Consider the following 20,680-nt stretch of genomic DNA (forward strand, 5'->3'; position numbering starts at 1 on the left):
TGGTGGCGCCGCCACAAAATTTTGAATATTTTGACTGCCGTGGAAGGAAGCTTTCAGCTACAGGTAATTACTTGGTAAGCTACATGTGTAAAAACTAAAAATAAAATAAGACAAGAGACAGATTGCACAAATCAATGAACCCACACCCAACACCAGAAGAAGCAAGCAGGCATAAAGAGCTGTAGAATTGTGGACAAAATACGTAGTAGGAAATTCAAAGATAAATGAGGGTAAGAGAGTTGTATTAGTTTGTAAGGAAAGTCCAAAAGAATTCTTTGTGCATGTTAATTATAGTAGGAAACCAATAAAAAATAGCATAGGTCCCCTCAGAGACAATAGAGGAAACCTGGTGAACTCAGACTTGGAAAAAGTAAAGTTATTCAATAAGTTTTTTACTAGTGTTTTCACAACTGAAGACACTACCTCAATCCCTGAACCAGCTATTAGATATGAAGGGGCAGAACCGTTAAGACAAAATAATATTTACAGATGAAGACATTAAACACAATATAGAAAAACTAAACAAGTTCAAATCTCCTGGCCCAGATGGGATTCATCCAAGAGAAATTAAAAAGTTAAAAGAGGAGATAGTTCCTCACCTACATAAACTCTACAGGAAAATTGCAGAACAATGAAAGGCACCAAAAGGATGGGAACTAAGCAATGTGGCCCCAGCTTACAAAAAAGGTCCAAAAGAAGAGCCAGAAAATTATTGACCTATCTGTCTTACATAAGCCCCTTGTAAGATTTTTGAGTCCATAATTGCAGAACAAATTGTGGATCACATTGATGGAAACAACTTGTTAAACAGCAAACAGTTTCAAACAAAACACGCTTGGTATTCATAACAGTTGCAAAGCAATAGATATTCTCTTAGATTTCCAAAAGGCCTTTGAGAAAGTTCCACGCAAGAAACTAATGACAAAAGTTAGAGCTTTAGGAACTGTACAAGGAAGACTAGCTAACTATAATAGAAAAGTCGTAATAAATGGTGAAGAATCAGAATGAGCAGATGTGACAAGCAGTTCCTCAGGGTTCTATCCTTGTCCCGCTCATTTTTTATTTACGTTAATGACATTGATGTAGGCTTAACTAGCAGGATAGACAAATTTGCAGATGACACCAAACTATGAGTAAATGCAGCAGACCCAGATACAGTGGAAAGTTTAAGAAATGATCTGAGGAAAGTGACAAATAGTACAGAACAAGAACAGGACCCTGAAGTCATGATCACCAAGGACTTACAGTCCACAAAACAATGCATAAAAGCTGAAAAAAAAGGCACAGAAACTAGTGGGATATATAAAGAGCCAGCTCAAATAGAGAAACAAGGAAACTGTGCAGCAGCTCTACACAACAATAGTTAGACCACATTTTGAATATGTAGTACAGTTCTGGTCACCAACACTAAGAAAGGACATAAATGGACTAGAAGGGGCACAAGCAAGAGCCACAAAGTGAATTCCATCCATCAGGCAAATAGGTTACCAAAGAAGACTAGAAAGCCTGAACATGTATGACTTAGAAACACGACGATTGTGAGGACAACTAATAGAGACATTCAAAATATACTGAAAGGCATAACAAAAGTAGACAGTAACCTCTTCACATTAAATGTAAACCAGAAAAGAAATAATGGATGCAAACCAGAACTGAAGAGATAAAACACATCCCATTGTGGAAACTTCTTTACATACAAGGTATGTGACACATGGAATAAACTGCCACCAGAAGTTGTAAACAGCAGCAGTGTGGAAGAGTACGAAAGAAAGCTAGACAAAATCAATAGAACACTGTGAATAAATGGTTGACTTCATTATAAACTGAGTCAGATGAATGAATAGGTTCAACCTGGAGACATCCAAGACCAGTTTTCAATCTCCTATGACCCTTGGTACTGGAAACAAATGATTGTAAAACCCCCTGTTCACACTAGGAAACATTGTTTGCAAACAAAGTACAGTTTACAAACTGTTTGCAAACAGTTTCCAAACTGCATGCAAATAATGTTTCCTGTCCAGACCTCAGCTGTTGTCAGGATGCTTGTCAGTGCAGTAGCCTCTGTATTCTACTTGGCTATTTTAATGCACTCGAGGAGGGATAAGTTTCCAAACTTTCTAGTGTGGACAGGCCTTAAGACTACTATGTCTAACCTTGTGTCAACATAAGACTCCACCTCTTGCTCCAGTATATGAAGCTTCTCCTCACTGTCTAGATAAGAAAGGAAGTCTATGGAAGCAGCTAATAGAGGCTGGGGGATAAAAGGAAGTTCGCAGCCTTTCCTCAGCACCTTCACTACCCAGAGACCTCCCTCCAGATCTTCCCAAACTAAACACAAGAGGGTTAGCCTCTCTCCTACAAAAGTTCGAGAGGTTGAATCCTCACTTATTCGCAATAGGTGGATTTTTTCCAGAACATTTAATGTACTTCTTGGATGCCCAAAAGGGCTGGTTCAAGTGAATAGAAGTCCTGTTTCCTGAGCCAAGAAGAGGAGGTTGCTGCTTAAATTGCTGACACCTAACATCTGAGAATGATGTAGCAGACCTGGTTTCTGATTTCTCTGCCTCTTGCACAATAGTGCCAAAGCTGAAAAATCCAATAAAGGATGCTGTGCAATTATATCAGCCTTCTGAGCTGCAGCAACTGAGAAGGTTAGGGAGCTATGTTAGAGGTAGGTTATTCCCACTCCTTAGCTATGGAAATGGTAAGAGTGAACACTCTCTGAGGGCATTGGATGTAGCCTTATATATACACCCCAAAAGTTTAAAAGGTCATTTACCTTCTGTTGTTTCTCCAGAGGAAGAGCCAAAACTATATCCCTGGCAATGTCATCAGTAGCTGCGATTGCCGTTTTGGGAAATGGTAAGCTTCCATAACACAGAATGCCAATTTGGTGTAAAATTGCTATTACACAGGAGTCCAAAACTACTTTGCCATAGTCAAAAACCACTTTGTCATAAGAGACTACCTTATTCTTATTGGAACTGAAGAAAAATCATTTTAATACTCGAGAGGAGAGGCGACAGATCCATGCAATTGCTTTGCCTCATATGATAAAGTTCTTCTCCTCACCAACAACTGGTTAAGGGGCGAGAAGAGTTTAGAAGAAACTTCCTTCTGATGCAATTTTGCAGCAGAGTCCAAGCTGTTAAGTACCAAGTTGGCTACCTTAGAAGGCAGCACAGGTTCTGACCTTGACTCTAACCTGGTTGCCTCAAGTGACCTGGAGTCCTGGATTATCCGAGCCTCTAAAAAATCAGGAAATTTAGCTGCATGGGGAAAAAAAAGTTCTTGAAAAGCAAAGAATTAAACCTGCTCTTCTTCCCTATCAGAGTCTAACTTGGGAACCTGGGGATCCCCTGCGGATGACACAAGAGGAACAGGGCCTGAAGAAGCAGAGGCCCTAACACAATACAATACCTTTCAAATAACCAAAAAAAAATAAATAAATAAATTTCGAAGCAAAACTTGCTTCAAAGAAAAATTAACTGCATCATGTGCCTGAACATCTGGTGCCACACCATTATTATCACTATAAACTAAGGGGTTTTCTTGAAGGTCCACTTCTGAATGGAATATTTAGCAGTAACAGCAACACTAAAATACCTAGTTAGCTGGCAACAAAACACCCCATTAAAAACCAAAATTTTATGTTATTGGGATTGAATCTCCTTGGGATGAACAATCATCTATGGTCTCTGGCAAAGGAGCCAAAAACTGGGTTAAAGACAAGGACCATGAACAACTCAAAAAGGCCTGAGGTACTGGGGCCTTATAAGGAGACTGAAGCAAAACCTGCCAAAATTCAGATCTTGAAGGTGACCGAGACCCCTGAAACCACCCTGAATGCCTACTAAAAGGCCTCAGGATAATAGATGGGGACTGAGACTTGCGGTGCAAGGCGAACAGGAATGGTATCATGATGCATTGTGATGACACAGCACCATAGGCACCCATGCTTTAGAGCAATATGCTTAATACTGTGTGTCCCTAAGGAAATCAGCCAATTTACCCTGCAACAAACCACACCTACATTTATGAGAAGAGGAAGGAGGAGGAGACTGTGAGGAACAACTGTGATCACATCTACACTCCTCAATACCTGAAGAAACCTCTTGAATGTCAGACAACTGACACAATGACATGTTGGCATAACCAGCCGAAAAAGACCAAGACCTGCAGCAAGCACATTGCTTTCCAGATACAATACATACTTGCATCCAGTTCACCTGCACCATGCTTAATTCAATTGAGCACATCTTTCAGGAACCTAACACCAGGCTTCACATGACTCGGTGTCAGTTTGATCAGCGGAAGGTGACAAGGGAACAAACCACTTCCTCTCCCTAACAAACCCTACTTTTCTGTACCTCCAGAACGGGAAGCTACAGAGTGTGTCCAAGGTATGGCCAACTAGGAGGCAGGGCGTTGGTTTTACCTGACACAAAAGGATAGCCTGAAACATGATTACATTGGGAGGAAAACACAGATAAGAGTGGCTGTCAAAATTTTCATAAATTCCTTTAATGCAGCCCCAAGACTAGCTATGCCTGATTCCAAATTTCCAACCCTCATATCCTGAACAATATGGAGAGATTTAACTCAAGAAGGAGAAGAATGTCTTGAGGGAGAAGGATTGCTATACAAAGGAGAAAGAGGAGGAGAGCAACTATCTGTGACAGGTCATGCACACTAGAATTTCTTCTACTGTACTCCTATCGCTTACTACATATTCTAGTTTTACATGAGCTAGTTTGCTGACATTTCCTATACCTACTGTTATATTTCAAATAATTATTTATGACACTAGCTGGCCAATTAACACACTCACCACATCAGTCATCAAATGAACAATCCTTGCTCCTGAGCTTAATGTACACTCACCATAGTGATCATCAAATAAATAATCTTTGCTCCTGAGCTTAATGTAGACTCACTAGACTGATCATCGAATAAACAATCCTTGCTCCTGAGCTTAATGTAAAGTTCATGATCGTTGTAAGCCAAGTACAGTCGGGTGTTACACCCACTTACCTTACAAACTCCAAAGGATTTAGCAATGTCTTCCTTAACAGACATAATCAATAAGGCCAATCAATATCAAACTGGAATCCAAAAGGATCTTTGGTTTAACAACAACACAAAATCAAATTAAATATCACTCTCCACCAGCCCTCTTACTGCAACAACAGAAACAAAACTAAGAACAATAGACCCACGAACCACAGGTCATCTCAAAGAGGAGGGGTCAATTCATGATATACCTAGATGATCTAGGCACAATTTTTATCATGGTATACCTAGATGATCTAGGTACAATTTTTGTCATGGTGTACCTAGATGATCTACGTACAATTTTTGTTTATAATCTGTTGTCCTCCTACTGGGACAGAACTTTATAGCTATCATAATTGAGAGGTAAGATTCATTTGAAAAATGATGCCCCTATAAAGGAGGTTATCTATAAATTTTTGCTACTACAAAAGAGCAGAATACAGTACAGGCCTTACCTCAATTCTTCCAAATTCACCGACATACAGTGAGCCTTGGTAATGTAAATGAGTGAGTTTGGTGAATGCTCGTCCTCTACTCCATGGGACATCACTGACTTCATCTTGTGATCCTATTATCCACAGGTGAGTGATTTGAGGAAAGCATAATGACAGGACTCCTAAAGAATGTGCATCAACACAAGAGGGTTCCTGAAGTGTAATTTCAGTTACCAATGAACTAATCACTTGTGGCTCATCATCTATTGGTATGTGAGATCCATGCAATGTCCATTCTAAACCACATAAGGTAATTTTCTTCAAAAACTTTAGCTCAGCTAGTGCTGAAAAATATGTATTAATGTTCACATTATAACACTGCTGAATAGTTACATGTTCAAGCAATGGACAGGCTTTGCAAACTGAGCTAATATGCTGCTCCTCTTGAGCAAGGCAATACGCTTTACGTGCTAATGATAATGGAGGGTCCCAATTAGACGCAAGTAAACTTTTAATCACTACAGCTTGTAGATCATAGTTCTCATCCATAACGGCATCTAGTCTCTCAAGGGGCATATTTTGCACTATTGCTTTGACACCACAATAAGACACCCAAGATTCACTAATGTTAAGGTGACGTAGATTTTTCATTTTCAACAATGCTGGAATGCAATCAACATTGTCACATTTCCTACCAAATTTTTCTACCATTTTTGTGTCAAAACCTAAGTCGGTGATAGCACTGTATTTTAAGTCTAAATAAGAAAGGTGGGGACTGTTTGTTGCTAAACCTTCTAACAGTACGTTGATTTCATTACTAGAGATCTTAAGATGTCGTAATGTTAAGTGAATTAGTAATGGCATTTTCATTAATGCTGATGACAGCAGCCTAAACTTACTAATTGAGTACTTCCACACATTTTCCTTTTGACTTACAAAAGCTTTAAGGCTTTTAGCAAGACCTAAGGCTTTAAGATATTTTGATGGGTTTCTAGTTGGAAATTTAAACTTGTCAACATCAATCTGTGTAATTGATGGAGATAAAAGAATTAGGGCGAGCTCATCAATGAAATCGAGAACAGTCTGACTGACTTCCCAACAAGTTATGAAATCAAAAAAGGGAGCTAACTTGTCAAGGAATTCTGCATGAAAATTTGGAGGAATTGACTGCATTACATCTCTTAGATAATTTGTAAAAGTTTCAGATGAATTAGAATTAACATAGACTAAAATAAGCCCTTTCAAATATGTCTCAGTGCTCTTAATGCATAGCAAAGACAGAGGTTTCACTCTTTCTTCACACTCGGCCTCGTTGTTCATCTTTCTCCTTTTGACTGATGCCTCTTTTCTTTGCTGCAAACTCATCACAGTGCTAACAACCAATCTGTAGTTGTAACAAACTTTTCCAAGTAAGTACTTTGCACTTTTGTTTTATGCACATGTCTTCTTTGCGTGTCCTGCAAAAGTAAATATAGAACAATAATCACAAAAACCATGACAAATTTTGAATAAATTTTTATTTTCAATAACTACAAACCTAAGGTCTTCATGTAGGAGAAAATCTCTGAAAGCTAGCCGGATCCAGTTAAAAATAGAACAAGGTTTGGTGGTAGCTGCATGATAGCCAATAGGGAGAGAGTTGGTGGAGTATGACTTCTTTTCCCCCTTTAGTGCATCATGACACACCAGTTACCTTCCAACCCAGGTAATTGTATGAGGGGTGACATGAGATGGGCCATTTATGTAAAGACCTCAGGCTTGTAGTTATGAAAAATACAAATTGATTAAAAATTTGTCATTTGTTCAAATACAGTACAAAACCAAAGGTGTTTACGTAGGGAAGACTTACTTTTGGTGGGAGGATAAAGTAAGCTTTAGAACCGACTGGAGGTTTTGCTCACCTGGGTTCACTTCCTGGTCAATTGTTAGAGCATAGGAAGGTCATATGCCTCTGATCTGTTAAATGAAAGATTACTCAACAGCCACACACCCAGGCTTTGACCCAATGGGAACACCAGTCTACACTGTGTCTAGCAAGGAAAAGAACCCGTACGTAATTGTCAGAGATAACAGAACTAGGTACCGTATATTTCTGTGTATAAGACGACCTTTAGATCAGACGAGGTAAAAAATCATGGCAAATTTTCATTAATTTAACTCATATCTGTAGTATAGGACAACCTTCAAATTACAAAACCAAAAGGTTTTTAGGAAAAAATTTATTATTTGCAAAAATTAAACAATACAACTACATTTATAATAATGATGACTTAAATAAAGGAAGTTTTGCTTGTTGTATCCAATTACAGTATATGTATTACTACGTATTATCATATCGTTACTGTATTACAGATGAACATTGTCATGTACATCATTTGCATTTGATATTGTTTACATTCTCAAAATATCGGCTGATTTGAATATTATCAATATCTTCATTGCCATTATTTGTTAGAAGAGACATAATTCAGATACCTCTTATCGTAAACTAAAGAAGTTTGCTTGAAAACGTGCACATATTACTTAATAGTTCCAAACATCACTTAACCACCTAGCCGTTATTAGTTTTATTCAGCCTTAGCTATAACATGAAGCTTTAATTTACTTATATTCTTTCTTGAGATCTCCATTGCGTGAGAGATGAACAAAAATGTATTTTATTTTTACTTATAGAAGCCACCATTGAGAATCGCCAGGGTTTAACAACTCGGCAATTTTAATGGAGCTCTTAAAAACGCTCGATACTTATAGTAAATGACGTTCACAATAATCGCTTCATTCAGAATTCTAAAAACCAGAATTTTTTACTGGAGGATGGAGGAGTATCATCAGTATTACAGTCGATGAAATGAGAGAGAGAGAGAGAGAGAGAGAGAGAGAGAGAGAGAGAGAGAGAGAGAGAGAGAGAGAGAGAGAGAGAGAGAGAGAGAGAGAGAGAGAGAGAGAGAGAGAGAGTATTGCCTTGGTTAGGTTGTTACACACTGATAGATTTCCACTTGCAAAAGTCGAATAATAGTTGTATTGAGAATACTGTAATTATATTGCACATAATATCATATTACAATATATGAACAGAGCAATGATGTGTCATTTGCATTCTAGCTTTGTTTAGTCTTAAAATAATCAGCTGATCACGTTTTACCGATAACATCACTGTCTTTAGTTGCCGAATGGAACTTAATTCAGAGATACATTCCTTTTGTAAATTATCAAAGGTGGGTTTAACAAAGCAGATTCTATATCATGTTTTTCATACAGACGTTGCCTAAAAGGGAAACCGTTGTTTGTTTCGTTGCCATTCTCAAACAACTGCTAATAAAAATACCACAATGAACGATAATTATCGTACACAATTATCGTTCATAAGAGTGAATTGTTCTAAAGTTACAAACAGCTTTACATACTGCTTCATGTGATGTTCACTACATTTTTGTTATAAAAGCATGGGGAACATGAAAATTGAGTGTCATAAAATCATTTTAAAAATGCCATGGTTGGTACCGAAGATGATGTGTATGATATCGACGACAAAGCCGGAGTCGACTCGCCAAAACCAAACTGGAATCCCTATGATGGTGGCAAATGTGATCAATCTTCTGATATGTATGAGAAACTTTTAATGAAAAATTAATGTTGTTATCCAAAATGTTATTACATATTACCATTACTATTACACTACCACTGAAGTTTCTGAATGGTTACCGAAAGATGAAGGTTGCCACTACCACTGAAGTTTCTGAATGGTTACCGAAAGATGAAGGTTGCTGTTTGAGCAACTGTAACTTGATGTTTACATTTTCTCAGCGGGATAGCGCAAAAAAAGTGTTTCATTGATTTAGAATTATTACTCAATAGGCTATTCATGAAGATATGCCAATAATATATAAGGTAAAAATGGTTTTATCACCTTTACTGCACAATGCGAATCTTCAGGTTAGGCTATACCACCAGGCCGAGGCTAGCCTACCGATGCACATCTTAGAAGTAAAGGTTTGATTTTTACAATTGTAGTACATTGGACCCCCGTATTCTGGAACATTTCCTCCATTATTCGTGGAAAATTCGCCTATTCGCTGTATTTTTCTATGAGAAATATCCACAAATTCCCGTTTTTTTTATCAATTTCATCATAAAATGCACTTTTTGTGATAATACTATTAAAAAAACCAGGCACAAATTTTTTGTGGGGTTTCCTTGAGTTTTGACTAACAAAATAGGTTCTAAGCATTTTTATGGGGATTCTGACTATTCGCGGGGGGTCTGGTATGCATCCCCGGCAAATACATGGGGACCACTGTATAAGACGACCCCCAATTTTTAGGGATGAATTTTAGGATTTAAGGGTCATCTTATACACAGAAATATACGATAGCTATCAACCTTGTTCTATTGCTAATTCCTCTCTTCCCTTGTAAGAGAGAAGGTAGGACTACCTTCTATTTCTAGAATTTGTATTATAGTATAGGAACAATCATAACAGAAAATAGAATCGTTGCTCACTCACCTGTTCCTAGCCAGAAGAGGAGAAGAAAGGAAAGGAAGGCGGCCAGTCATCCCAGTCACTCTCACTTTTATAACCAACATCTTGGGCAAGATCCAACCTGTCCCGCTAGGGGTACTGGATGAGCTACACAACTTGCTGAGCAGCCACAACCAGACGCAAGAAAAAGTGTCCAAGTGTCCAAGGATCTATGGGCTACATCCTGAATGTAAGAGGAGGTGAAGGTCGTTTTACAAACCCACAGACCAGCCTTCTCTTGCATGTACTATTGTACTGGCATCCGCAATTGAAGAAGTAGTACTGTATGGACTTCTGATTACTTCACGTAGCCAAAAGGAGATGTTATTCTTAGACATTTCCTTCTTATTATGGCCTGTGCTAACAAAAAGTCTTCAACACTCAAGCCTGAGATGTCAAGTCCTTTTTAGATAGCTTTGCAGAATCCTAACAGGACATAAAAATAATTCCTCTGGATTGTTACCAATAGTCTGTCAGGGAGGGGATCCAGAAGAGCTCAACTCTGTCAACGGGCATCAAGGGATTTTGAGTTTTAGCTATGAATTTCAGGATGAACTCAAGAGGCTACCAACCCCCAAGCCCTCTAGTATTTAACATTAAGGTGATGGCATGGAGTTCTACTCTTTTTGATGAGGCTAAGGCTAGCAAGAAAACTGTCTGAGTCAAATTTCTGACTGATTAACCTCATAGGGGTTCATTTGGTGAACGGGTGAGGCTGCTAAGGACCAGTGTCAAGAAGCATGGAGATTTCCCATGAGGAACAAGGTAAACCCTTTCAAATGTAGAACTTGCCCTAAAGCAGCCCTGTAACCCTTAATGGCTGACACAGAAAGTAACTTCTTCCTATAAATGAAAATGTGGAAGTCAGCTACTTGTTGAATAGAAGTTCCAACTGGAGAGAAAGCCTGTCGACACCAATCACAGTATAGACAGCCCATTTCCCTTGGTACATGGCTGAAGAAAATTTCCTGAGGCAGCAGACCTCTGTTGCTGCTCTGCAAGATAAACCTCCTCGCTCATGGGAGATACTGGATAGTCTCCAACTGTAAAGAGATAGGGATCCTACCGACTGATGAAACCTTTTGATGTGTAGTTATTATTACTATTATTAATAGGGCTTAGTTTTTCCAGACCTCTGAGTCTTAAGTAGACTCTTCTCGGGCTGGTTCTCAGGGAGGTTGTGCCAGGGCAAATCTCTAGTTCCTCTGTCAATATAGCCTAAAGATCAGGAAACCACTCAGCATGTGGCCAGAAGGGAGCCACCAGGGTCATTCTAAGGCTCTGTTGATTACCTGATGAATCAGAAAAAAGGGAGGAAAGGCATACAGATCCAGACTGTCCCAAGGGTGTTGCAGTGTCACCTGCCACAGTCCAAAAATCTGAAACGACCTAAAAAAAAAAAAAAAAAAATAGTGCCTCCAATTTTTTGTTGTATCTGGTCACAAACAAGTCTGTCATTGGCCTTCTCCAAAGATGGAACAACCTTTCCACTACGTCAAGGTGTAATGACCACCCTGTCCCCAACACTTGACCCTGACAACTCAGCTTGTCTGCCACCGCATTCATTTTGCCTGGAATGTATCTCGCTGAAAGGTCCACTGAGTGAGTCACCACCCACTGGTGTATTTGTATTGTCAATTCATGAAGTTGAAGGGAGACTAGTCTCCCTTGTTTGTTGACATATGCCACCACCATTGATTACCATACATCAGAACCCCAGAGTGCTCTGTCACCCTCTCCTGGAATTCTTGAAGGGCAAAGAAAACTGCCTTTAGCTCCAGGACATTGATGTAAAGTTCTGTGTCTTGTTGATCCCACACACCTGAGGTCAAGAGGTCTTCCAAGTGTGCTCCCAACCCTCATTTGAGGCTTTTGAGAACAGAAGGAACTCAGAAGGGGAGTGTAAAGGAGCACTCCTATGGTCAGGTTCCTGTTGTCCAGCCACCATTAAGTCCTATCTAGAGAGAATAGCTCAGAAGAAGGGAATACCCTTTGATGGGGACCAAAACTCTTTCAATCTCCATTGAAGAGATGAGGTACAGACATCTGTAAGGAACAGGCTTCTTCAGGGATGACCGGTGACCTAGAACAATCTTGCCAGACATGCTGGTTGTTTTTGTCTGGAAAGGAAGGACTGTATACATGCAGTCCCCAGTTATCGGCAGGGGTTCCGTTCCTATGGCTTAAAGATAAGCAAAAATTGCCAATTACCAAAAATTGGCAATTTTCAGCACTTACTGGCGCCAATAACCAGTTAATTGTACCTCTGTTAGGTAAGTATTGGCTCTGATAACTGGAAATCAGTGCATTTTGGCTGCGAAAATCATCGATTTTTGGTGCTAGACAATCGCCACAAAATCAGATTGCCAATAACCGAGGCCATCAATAACCAGGGACTGCCTATATGATGATCTTGAACTTGTCGATTGCATGACTCTAATGGAAAGATCCTCGCTGCTGTCTTGTCTATTAGCATGCCCAGGTAAAGAGATCTTTGGCTAAGAGTAAGATTTATCTTTACTCCAAAGCTGTGACAAAATTAGAATATAGTACATACATGGTCTGTCTTGGATCAACATTACCCACGCACTAGCTAAGACCAGCCAGTCATCAAGGTATCTCAAGATGCATAGTCCGTGTGAATGCACCCGGATTGAAATTAGGGTGAATACTTATGAGCACCTGTGGGATAGTAGAGAGGCTGAAGCAAACCACCTTGAATTGATACATTGTTTTTCCCAGAACGAAGGAAAGGAACTAGCGAGATGATTGGTTGATTGGGATCTGGAAGTGTACATCATTTAGGTCTATCATCAACATGAAGTCAGACTTGCTGATGGTTGCTAGAAATGAGCGGGGCATTACCATCTTGAACCGAGTCTTCCTGACAAAAAGGTTCAGGGTTAGGGAAGACAGGCCTATGAATGGTCTCCAATCATTTGATGCTTTTACCACCAGAAAGACCCAGCTGTAGAACCTGGGGATAGATCTTTCCTGACCTCCAGGCTCCTTTTTCCATCACTTTCTCCACTTCTTTCTGGAGAACAAGATCTTTTGGCAAGCCTTAAATGTAAGTTCTTAGATGGACGAGACAATTGGAGGAGGAGGAGGAAACCTGACGGGGAGTGAATATCCCACCTTCAGAACATCTACTAACCAGGTCTCCGCTCCATGCTGCTGCCAAGTTACCCAGTGGCTCGCCAGGCACACACCCACACAAACGGCAGCAAGTGGGGAGAGGAGCCCACCCTAGCATTTTCCTCCTCTAACCCTGCCTCCTCTCCCAGGTTTGGAAGAACGGGGCTGAAAGGAACACTAATGAATTGTTTTCTTGGAAGGGGTAGAAAAAGGCTGGCAAACTCTACAAGGCTTAGTCATGTCTGTTGATATTGATGCATGAAGGGCCAGAAGACTTATTCAGAGCTTGGTGGACCAGAGGGTCATTGTTGTCCACTCTACATCTTTCAACTGCCGTCTCAACCTGTTCCTTAAGAAAAAGTACAGAGACCCTAAAATGGTTCCGTTTCTCAGTGCTAAGGTATAATTAGGGCTAACGAATCAAGAGATCTTAGAAAGGGCATCATCTCTTCTTTTCAAAAACCAAATGACCGACACATTTGTTGTTAGGTGAGCCAGATATGAGATGGTGTTGCCACCAGCTGCACTAGTCTAAGGAAGGTAGCATACTCCTGTGTTAAAAGCCATGGCAGCTGAAGAAATTTTGCCTATTGTTATCGACCAAAGGCAGCCACGAAACCACCTGGAACGCCAAAGACACTGTCAATTCCATAGAGGCCAACTCTTGATGTGTAAAGGAGGTGCCCTCTGCCTTGATATGATCTAAAAAAAAAAAAAGACCTGGGCCTAGACAAACCAAGTCCGGATCAACCTGTCTTGACTGCCATGCGACATAGGGGGTTGCATAAAAACATCTATGTTGTAGAAGAGTAGGAGGGACTATATCTTAAATGACCTACCAGATCATACAGAATTATCCCACCTGAAGACATGAGAACTGACTTGGTTGAGGAAACTGTCAGCATGATTGGAACATGGTAAGCCCAACAATGCTTGTCTCTCTCTTGGGACCCATAAGGGCCTTGAGATCTGAAGGAAAATTTGAAATGGTAGCCGCAGTCTCTTCAGGTGGTTTGTTGCATCCAAGAATGAGTTCCACGACTTCTGCATATGTTGTCAACAATTCTTCTGCTTCCAGGCCATGTGACTCTCGATCTAGCCTGTCAAGCAAAATTAAACGTCGATATAAAAAAAGTTTTTTTTAAATTCGCGGAAAAATAGTTATAGGCCTACTAGGCGAAAACTTTTGAATCACACACCTTGGGGGATGCTGGGAGCTCATGGATCAAGGGCATTGTTTTGTTTACAATCGTTACCCAGGCGCGCAAGTGCGAATTTCTTTCTTCTCGCACTAAAAAGCATCAGCGACACATCTCAGAAATTATTTTGTCACTTTGACATAATTTTTGCACCATTTTAAATTAGCCGTTACATGGAGTATTATATATGAAAATATGCACAATTTAATGTAGAATACAACAAAACACAACTTATGGTTGTAGCTTGTATCAGTTCTGAAATATTTTCATATAAATAACGATAAGTGCCAAAATTTCAACCTTTGGTCAACTTTGACTCTACCGAAATGGTCGAAAAACGCAATTGTAAGCTAAAACTCTTATATTCTAGTAATATTCAATCATTTACCTTCATTTTGCAATAAATTGGAAGTCTCTAGCACAATATTTCGATTTATAGTGAATTTATGAAAAAAACTATTTCCTTACGTCCGCGCGGTAACTCTTCCGATAAAATCATAAATTTTTTCGTCCGATTGTCGTTATGTTTGCACCATTTTAAATTAGCCGTTACATAAAGTTTTACATATGGAAATGTGTGCAATTTCATGTAGAATACAACAATTAACAACCCATGGTTGTAGCTTTTATCAGTTTTGAAATATTTTCATATAAATAACGATGTGCCAAAATTTCAACCTTCGGTCAACTTTGACTCAACCGAAATGGTCAAAAAACGCAATTGTAAGCTAAAACTCTTACATTATAGTAATATTCAATCATTTACCTTTATTTTGCAACAAATTGGAAGTCTCTAACACAATATTTCGATTTATAGTGAATTTATGAAAAAAAAAAATTTTTGCTTACGACCGCGCGGTAACTCTTCCGAAAAAAATCAGAAATTTTTTCGCCCGATTGTCGTAATGTTTGCATCATTTTAAATTGGCCGTTACATAAAGTTTTATATATGAAAATATGCGCAATTTCATGTAGAATACAACTATAAACAACCCATGGTTGTAGCTTTTATCAGTTTTGAAATATTTTCATATAAATAACGATAAGTGCCAAAATTTCAACCTTTGGTCAACTTTGACTCGACCGAAATGGTAATAAAACGCAATTGTAAGCTAAAACTCTTACATTATAGTAACATTCAATCATTTACCTTTATTTTGCAACAAATTGGAAGCCTCTAGCACAATATTTTGATTTATGGTGAATTTATGAAAAAAAACAAAAATTTCCTTACGTCCGAGCGGTAACTCTTCCGAAAAAAATCAGAAATTTTTTGTCCGATTGTCGTAATGTTTGCACCATTTTAAATTGACCGTTACATAAAGTTTTATATATGAAAATGTGCGCAATTTCATGTAGAATACAACAATAAACAACTTAAGGTTGTAGCTTTTATCAGTTTTGAAATATTTTCATATAAATAACGATAAGTGCCAAAATTTCAACCGGGCAACTTTGACTCGACCGAAATGGTCAAAAAACGCAATTGTGAGCTAAAAATGATATTGTTAAGATACAATAAAGTTTTGTACATACTTACCCGGCAGATATATACTTAGCTAATGTCTCTGACGTCCCGACAGAATTCAAAACTCGTGGCACAAGCTACAGGTAGGTCAGGTGATCACCCTCTCCCGCCGCTGGGTGGCGGGAATAGGAACTATTCCCGTTTTCTAAATCAGATTTTCTCTTCCACCTATCTCCTGAGGGGAGGCTGGGTGGGCCATTAATTGTATATATCTGCCGGGTAAGTATGTACAAAACTTTATTGTATCTTAACAATATCATTTTTGTACATGCAACTTCCCCGGCAGATATATACTTAGCTGATTGGCACCCTTGGTGGAGGGTAAGAGATAGCTAAACACTAATACAAAAATATAAAACAGGGAAACAACATCTATTGTAGGTAACATAAAAAACCTTGGTTCCTACCTGATTGGGCAGAAGACTTCATCATTACTGTCTATGAGTCTGCTTGCCTCCAGAACTTCAGTAAGGATGAGACCTGCTACTGACAGTTCTTCTGGGTCTTGTCAATGGGGGCTAGCCCACTTATTTGACAGAGCCTTGTCTCGGATCATACCAATGGGGAAAGACCCACTTACATGGCAGAGCCTTCACCTTCATCATATCAACGGGGACTAACCCTCTTACATGACAGAGCTTAGGTCCAAACAACTACAAGGAGCACGAAAAACCAATCCCGACCACCTGACCACACTATTATTGTTAACACTACGATTTGAAAGTGGCACATTCCCAAATGCCCTTCCAATCGACCATAAAACACAACACCAAAAATTAAAAATTTCCTAATCTAACTACTATAAAGGATTAGTTTCAGCTCCTTGCCCCAGCAACGAATCCGCAGACACGTACGGTCTGAGGGAGAAGCACTTATCATAAGTGACTCGCACGTCTCTTAAGTAACTAGATGTAAAAACTGAATTGCATCTCCAGTAGGTGGATTCAACAAGCGCCTGTAGAGACATATTCCTGTGGAAAGCTAAAGAGGTAGCTACGGCTCTGACCTCATGAGCTTTGACTCTTAGGAGTCTAAAGTGTTCCTCTTCACAGGAAGCATGAGCTTCTCTAATTACGTCTCTAATAAAAAACGCTTGAGCATTCTTAGAAATCGCTCTCTTAGGATTTCTTACCGAGCACCAAAAACTATCCACATTTCCACCAAGTAGCTTCTTCCTTTCCAAGTAGAACTTGAGTATCCTGACTGGACACAAAGTCCTTTCTACGTCTCTCCCTACCAAAGAAGACAGTCCCTTAATTTCAAAAGTCCTTGGCCATGGCTTAGAGGGGTTTTCGTTCTTCGCTAAGAACAGAGGATTAAAAGAGCATACCGCAGAGTCTTCCTTAAAGCCCACTGTTCCTTCTAAAGCCTGAAGCTCACTAACTCTCTTAGCAGAAGCTAGTGCAAAGAGAAATAGAGACTTCCTAGTCAAGTCTCTGAAAGAGGAAGTATGAGGAGGTTCGAACTTCTCGGACATCAAGTATTTAAGAACCACATCCAGGTTCCAACTAGGTGGTCTTATTGTTTTGGACTTCGAGGTTTCGAAGGACCTTATCAAGTCGTGTAGATCCTTGTTCTCCAAGATATTAAGGCCCCTATGTCTGAAAACAGAGGACAGCATGCTCTTATATCCTTTTATTGTGGTAACAGCTAGATTGCATTTCTCCCTCAAATAAAGGAGAAAGTCAGCTATTTCCGTCACAGAGGTACTGGAAGAGGATACTTTCTGGGCCCTGGTCCACCTTCGGAACACCTCCCACTTTGACTGATACACCCGTAGAGTTGAAGGTCTTCTGGCTCTTGCAATAGCATTCGCAGCATTGCGTGAAAACCCCCTCGCTCTGACGAGTCCTTCGACAGTCTGAAGGCAGTCAGACCGAGAGCGGGGAGGTTTTTGTGGTATCTGTCGAAGTGGGGCTGTCTGAGAAGATCGTTCCGCAGTGGAAGGGACCTCGGGAAATCTATCATCCATTCCAGTACCTCTGTGAACCAATCTTGTGCTGGCCAGAATGGAGCGATGAGGGTCAGTTTTGCTCCCTCCGAAGAGACGAACTTTCTTACTACCTCTCCTAGGATCTTGAAAGGAGGAAAAGCGTACCCGTCGATCCCCTCCCAATTTAGAAGGAGACCGTCTACTGCCTCTGCCCTTGGATCTGATATTGGTGAGCAGTATTTCTCCAGTCTCGCATTCCAATGCATTGCGAAGAGGTCGATATTGGGTCTCCCCTAGAGGTTCCAGATCTTGTTGCATACTTCTGAATGCAGCGTCCATTCCGTGGGAAGGACCTGATCCCTTCTGCTCAAAAGGTCTGCTCTTACGTTCTTTTCCCCTTGGATAAATCTGGTTAGGAGAGTTATTTTCCGTTCCTCGGTCCAAAGAAGGAGCTCCCTTGCTTTCTCGAAAAGGGAGAATGAGTGGGTCCCTCCCTGCTTCCTGATGTAGGCTAGAGCTGTCGTGTTGTCCGAGTTTCCTTGCAACACGGAGCCCAAGACTTGAGGTTCGAAGTGAACGAGAGCTAGATGCACTGCTGCTAGTTCCTTCTTGTTGATGCCAGGACACCTGTTCCCCACTCCAGGTGCCTGACACTTCTCTCAAGCCTAGAGTTGCTCCCCATCCTAGTTCCGAGGCGTCTGTAAATAACACTAGGCGAGGGCTCGACAACTGCAGGGAGAGTCCTTGGTTGAGTCTGTTTGGCTCTAACCACCAACTGAGGTCCTCCTTTATTCTCTTTGAGAGCCGAAATGAGTCCGAAAGGTCTTGGTGCTTCTGATCCCAATTCTCCCTGAGGAAGAATTGTAGGGGTCTTAAGTGTAGCCTCCCTAGAGAAACGAACTGTTCCAACGAGGAAAGGGTCCCCAGAAGACTCATCCAGTCCCTCGCGGAACATTGTTCTTTCTCTAGGAATGTCTTCACTTTCTGTAAACATCTCTCCTGTCGTTCCTTTGATGGATACGCCCGAAAACCCCGAGAATCCATCAGAATCCCCAGATAGACAATGCTTTGCTGGGAATTCATCTGGGACTTCCCAAGGTTTATCAACAGTCCAAGGGACTGAGCTAGTTCCAGTGTTAAATTCAAGTCCTCCAGACAGCGATCCTTTGACTGGGCACGGATCAGCCAATCGTCGAGATACAACGAGATCCTTACTCCTTCGATATGTAGCCAATGAGCGACATTCCTCATCAGACCCGTGAACACTTGAGGGGCCGTGGCAAGACCGAAGCATAGGGCTCTGAATTGAAACACTTTGCCCTGTACCATGAATCTTAGGTACCTCCTGGACAAAGGATGGATAGGCACATGGAAATAGGCATCCTGAAGGTCCAGGGACACCATCCAATTCCCTGGACGAAGAGCTGCAAGAACGGAGGATGTAGTTTCCATCGTGAACTTCGTCTTGACGACAAAGCGATTCAGGGCACTTACGTCCAGGACTGGTCTCCACCCGCCTGAGGCTTTTGGCACAAGAAAAAGACGGTTGTAAAACCCCGGAGATTGAAGGTCTTGAACACTTTCTATCGCCTCCTTGTCCATCATTTCTTCTACGAGTTGTAGCAGGGCCTGGCTTCTTAAAGGATCTCGGTATCTTGCTGTTAACTCCCTTGGAGTTGTTGTTAAGGGAGGTTTCTCCCTGAAGGGGATAAGGTATCCTCTCTTGAGGATAGAGAGGGACCAGGTGTCCGCCCCCTCTGAGCCCAGACTTTCGCAAACTTCATAAGTCTGGCTCCTACTGTAGCCTGGAGGACTACTGTTTCATTGTGGTTTAGCGAAGGGTTTGCGTGTCGCTCTTCCTCTCTTGACCGGCCTCCTACTCCTAAGAGAGGGTCTAGAAGTCGTTCTCCCTCGAAAGGGCTGCTGAAAAGCAGGCTTCTCTCTTTTAGTTAAAGGGACTGCCGGTTTCAGTCTCTTCGCCGACTGCGCAAGAAGATCTTGTGTTGCCTTCTCTGATAATGATCTCGATATGTCCTTCACGGTCTCTTGTGGAAACAGGTGACTCGACAGGGGCGAGTACAGCAAGGAGGCTCTTTGTAGAGGAGATACTGATTTCGCCAAAAAAGAACTGTAAACCGATCTCTTTTTAAGGACTCCAGATCCAAAAAGAGAAGCCACTTCCGTAGATCCATCCATCAAGGCTTTATCTAGACAAGAAAGGACACTCATTAAAACCTCCATAGATACAAAGTCTGGATCCTGTGCTCTCTTAGCCAGGGCTCCCAGGGCCCAATCCACAAAGTTGAAAACTTCAAGTGTGCGAAATAGACCCTTAAGCAAATGGTCCATTTCGCATATTCCCCACGAAGCTTTAGCCGATAGAAGAGAGCGTCTCCTCGAAGAATCCACAAGCGCCGAAAAGTCGGCATCCGCTGAAGAAGGAAGGCCCAACCCCATCGGTTCTTTTGTGTCATACCAGACACCTGGCTTACCTGCCAACTTCGAAGGGGGGCAGGAAAAAACAGTCTTGCCCGCTTCTTTCTTAGAGAGGAGCCAGCTCTCTAAGCTCTTGATGGCTTTCTTCATAGAAAGCGTAGGACGCATTTTAACGAATGAAGGCGACTTCGAAAGTTTAGTACTTGAAAGGAGTGATCCTGGAGAAGGAGGATCCGCTGGGCGAAGCGAGTCCCCGAACTCTTGAAGAAGCAGGGCTGCCAGCCTCTTGTAATCCGAGATGCCCGCATCTTTAGGCGCCTCATCCTCGGAAAACTCTTCTAAGGTAGCATTAGGGGAAGAAGTTCTCTTCGGCGAAGGTGTCCTAGAAGGAGAGGGGCTCTTATCCTTTGAAGGAGGCTTAGAAGAAGAAGGGAGTCC

The 20,680-nt window shown here is 41.0% G+C and overlaps 2 protein-coding genes across 7 annotated transcripts in view; both read right to left on the reverse strand.

Annotated features, from left to right (window-relative positions):
• LOC135218361 (uncharacterized) overlaps positions 1 to 20,680 on the reverse strand; it is a 237,567-nt gene that overhangs the window by 162,728 nt on the left and 54,159 nt on the right. For all 6 annotated transcript variants that reach the window (XM_064254605.1, XM_064254606.1, XM_064254601.1 and 3 more), the window contains one exon: positions 5,511 to 6,946. In XM_064254605.1, the coding sequence (XP_064110675.1) occupies positions 5,511 to 6,854 (1,344 nt within the window). In that variant the 5' untranslated portion in view covers positions 6,855 to 6,946. The remainder of the gene's footprint in view (positions 1 to 5,510; positions 6,947 to 20,680) is intronic.
• On the reverse strand, positions 16,673 to 19,050 carry LOC135218072 (uncharacterized). Its single transcript, XM_064254215.1, has 2 exons — positions 19,022 to 19,050; positions 16,673 to 18,656 (listed from the first exon to the last, which is right to left on the reverse strand). Exons 1-2 carry the CDS (start codon positions 19,048 to 19,050, stop codon positions 16,673 to 16,675), a joined length of 2,013 nt encoding a protein of 670 aa, XP_064110285.1.

The sequence above is a fragment of the Macrobrachium nipponense genome, chromosome 9 (assembly GCF_015104395.2).
Source record: "Macrobrachium nipponense isolate FS-2020 chromosome 9, ASM1510439v2, whole genome shotgun sequence".
NCBI lineage: Eukaryota > Metazoa > Arthropoda > Malacostraca > Decapoda > Palaemonidae > Macrobrachium > Macrobrachium nipponense.

Bases quoted from the DNA above. Each gene is read 5' to 3' on its own strand.
- LOC135218072 (XM_064254215.1), bottom strand. From the start codon at position 19,050: ATGTCGCTCATTGGCTACATATCGAAGGA. The intron at 18,657-19,021 runs GTAAGGATCTCG...ATTCTTCCTCAG, and splicing joins ATTGGCTACATATCGAAGGA to GGAGAATTGGGATCAGAAGC.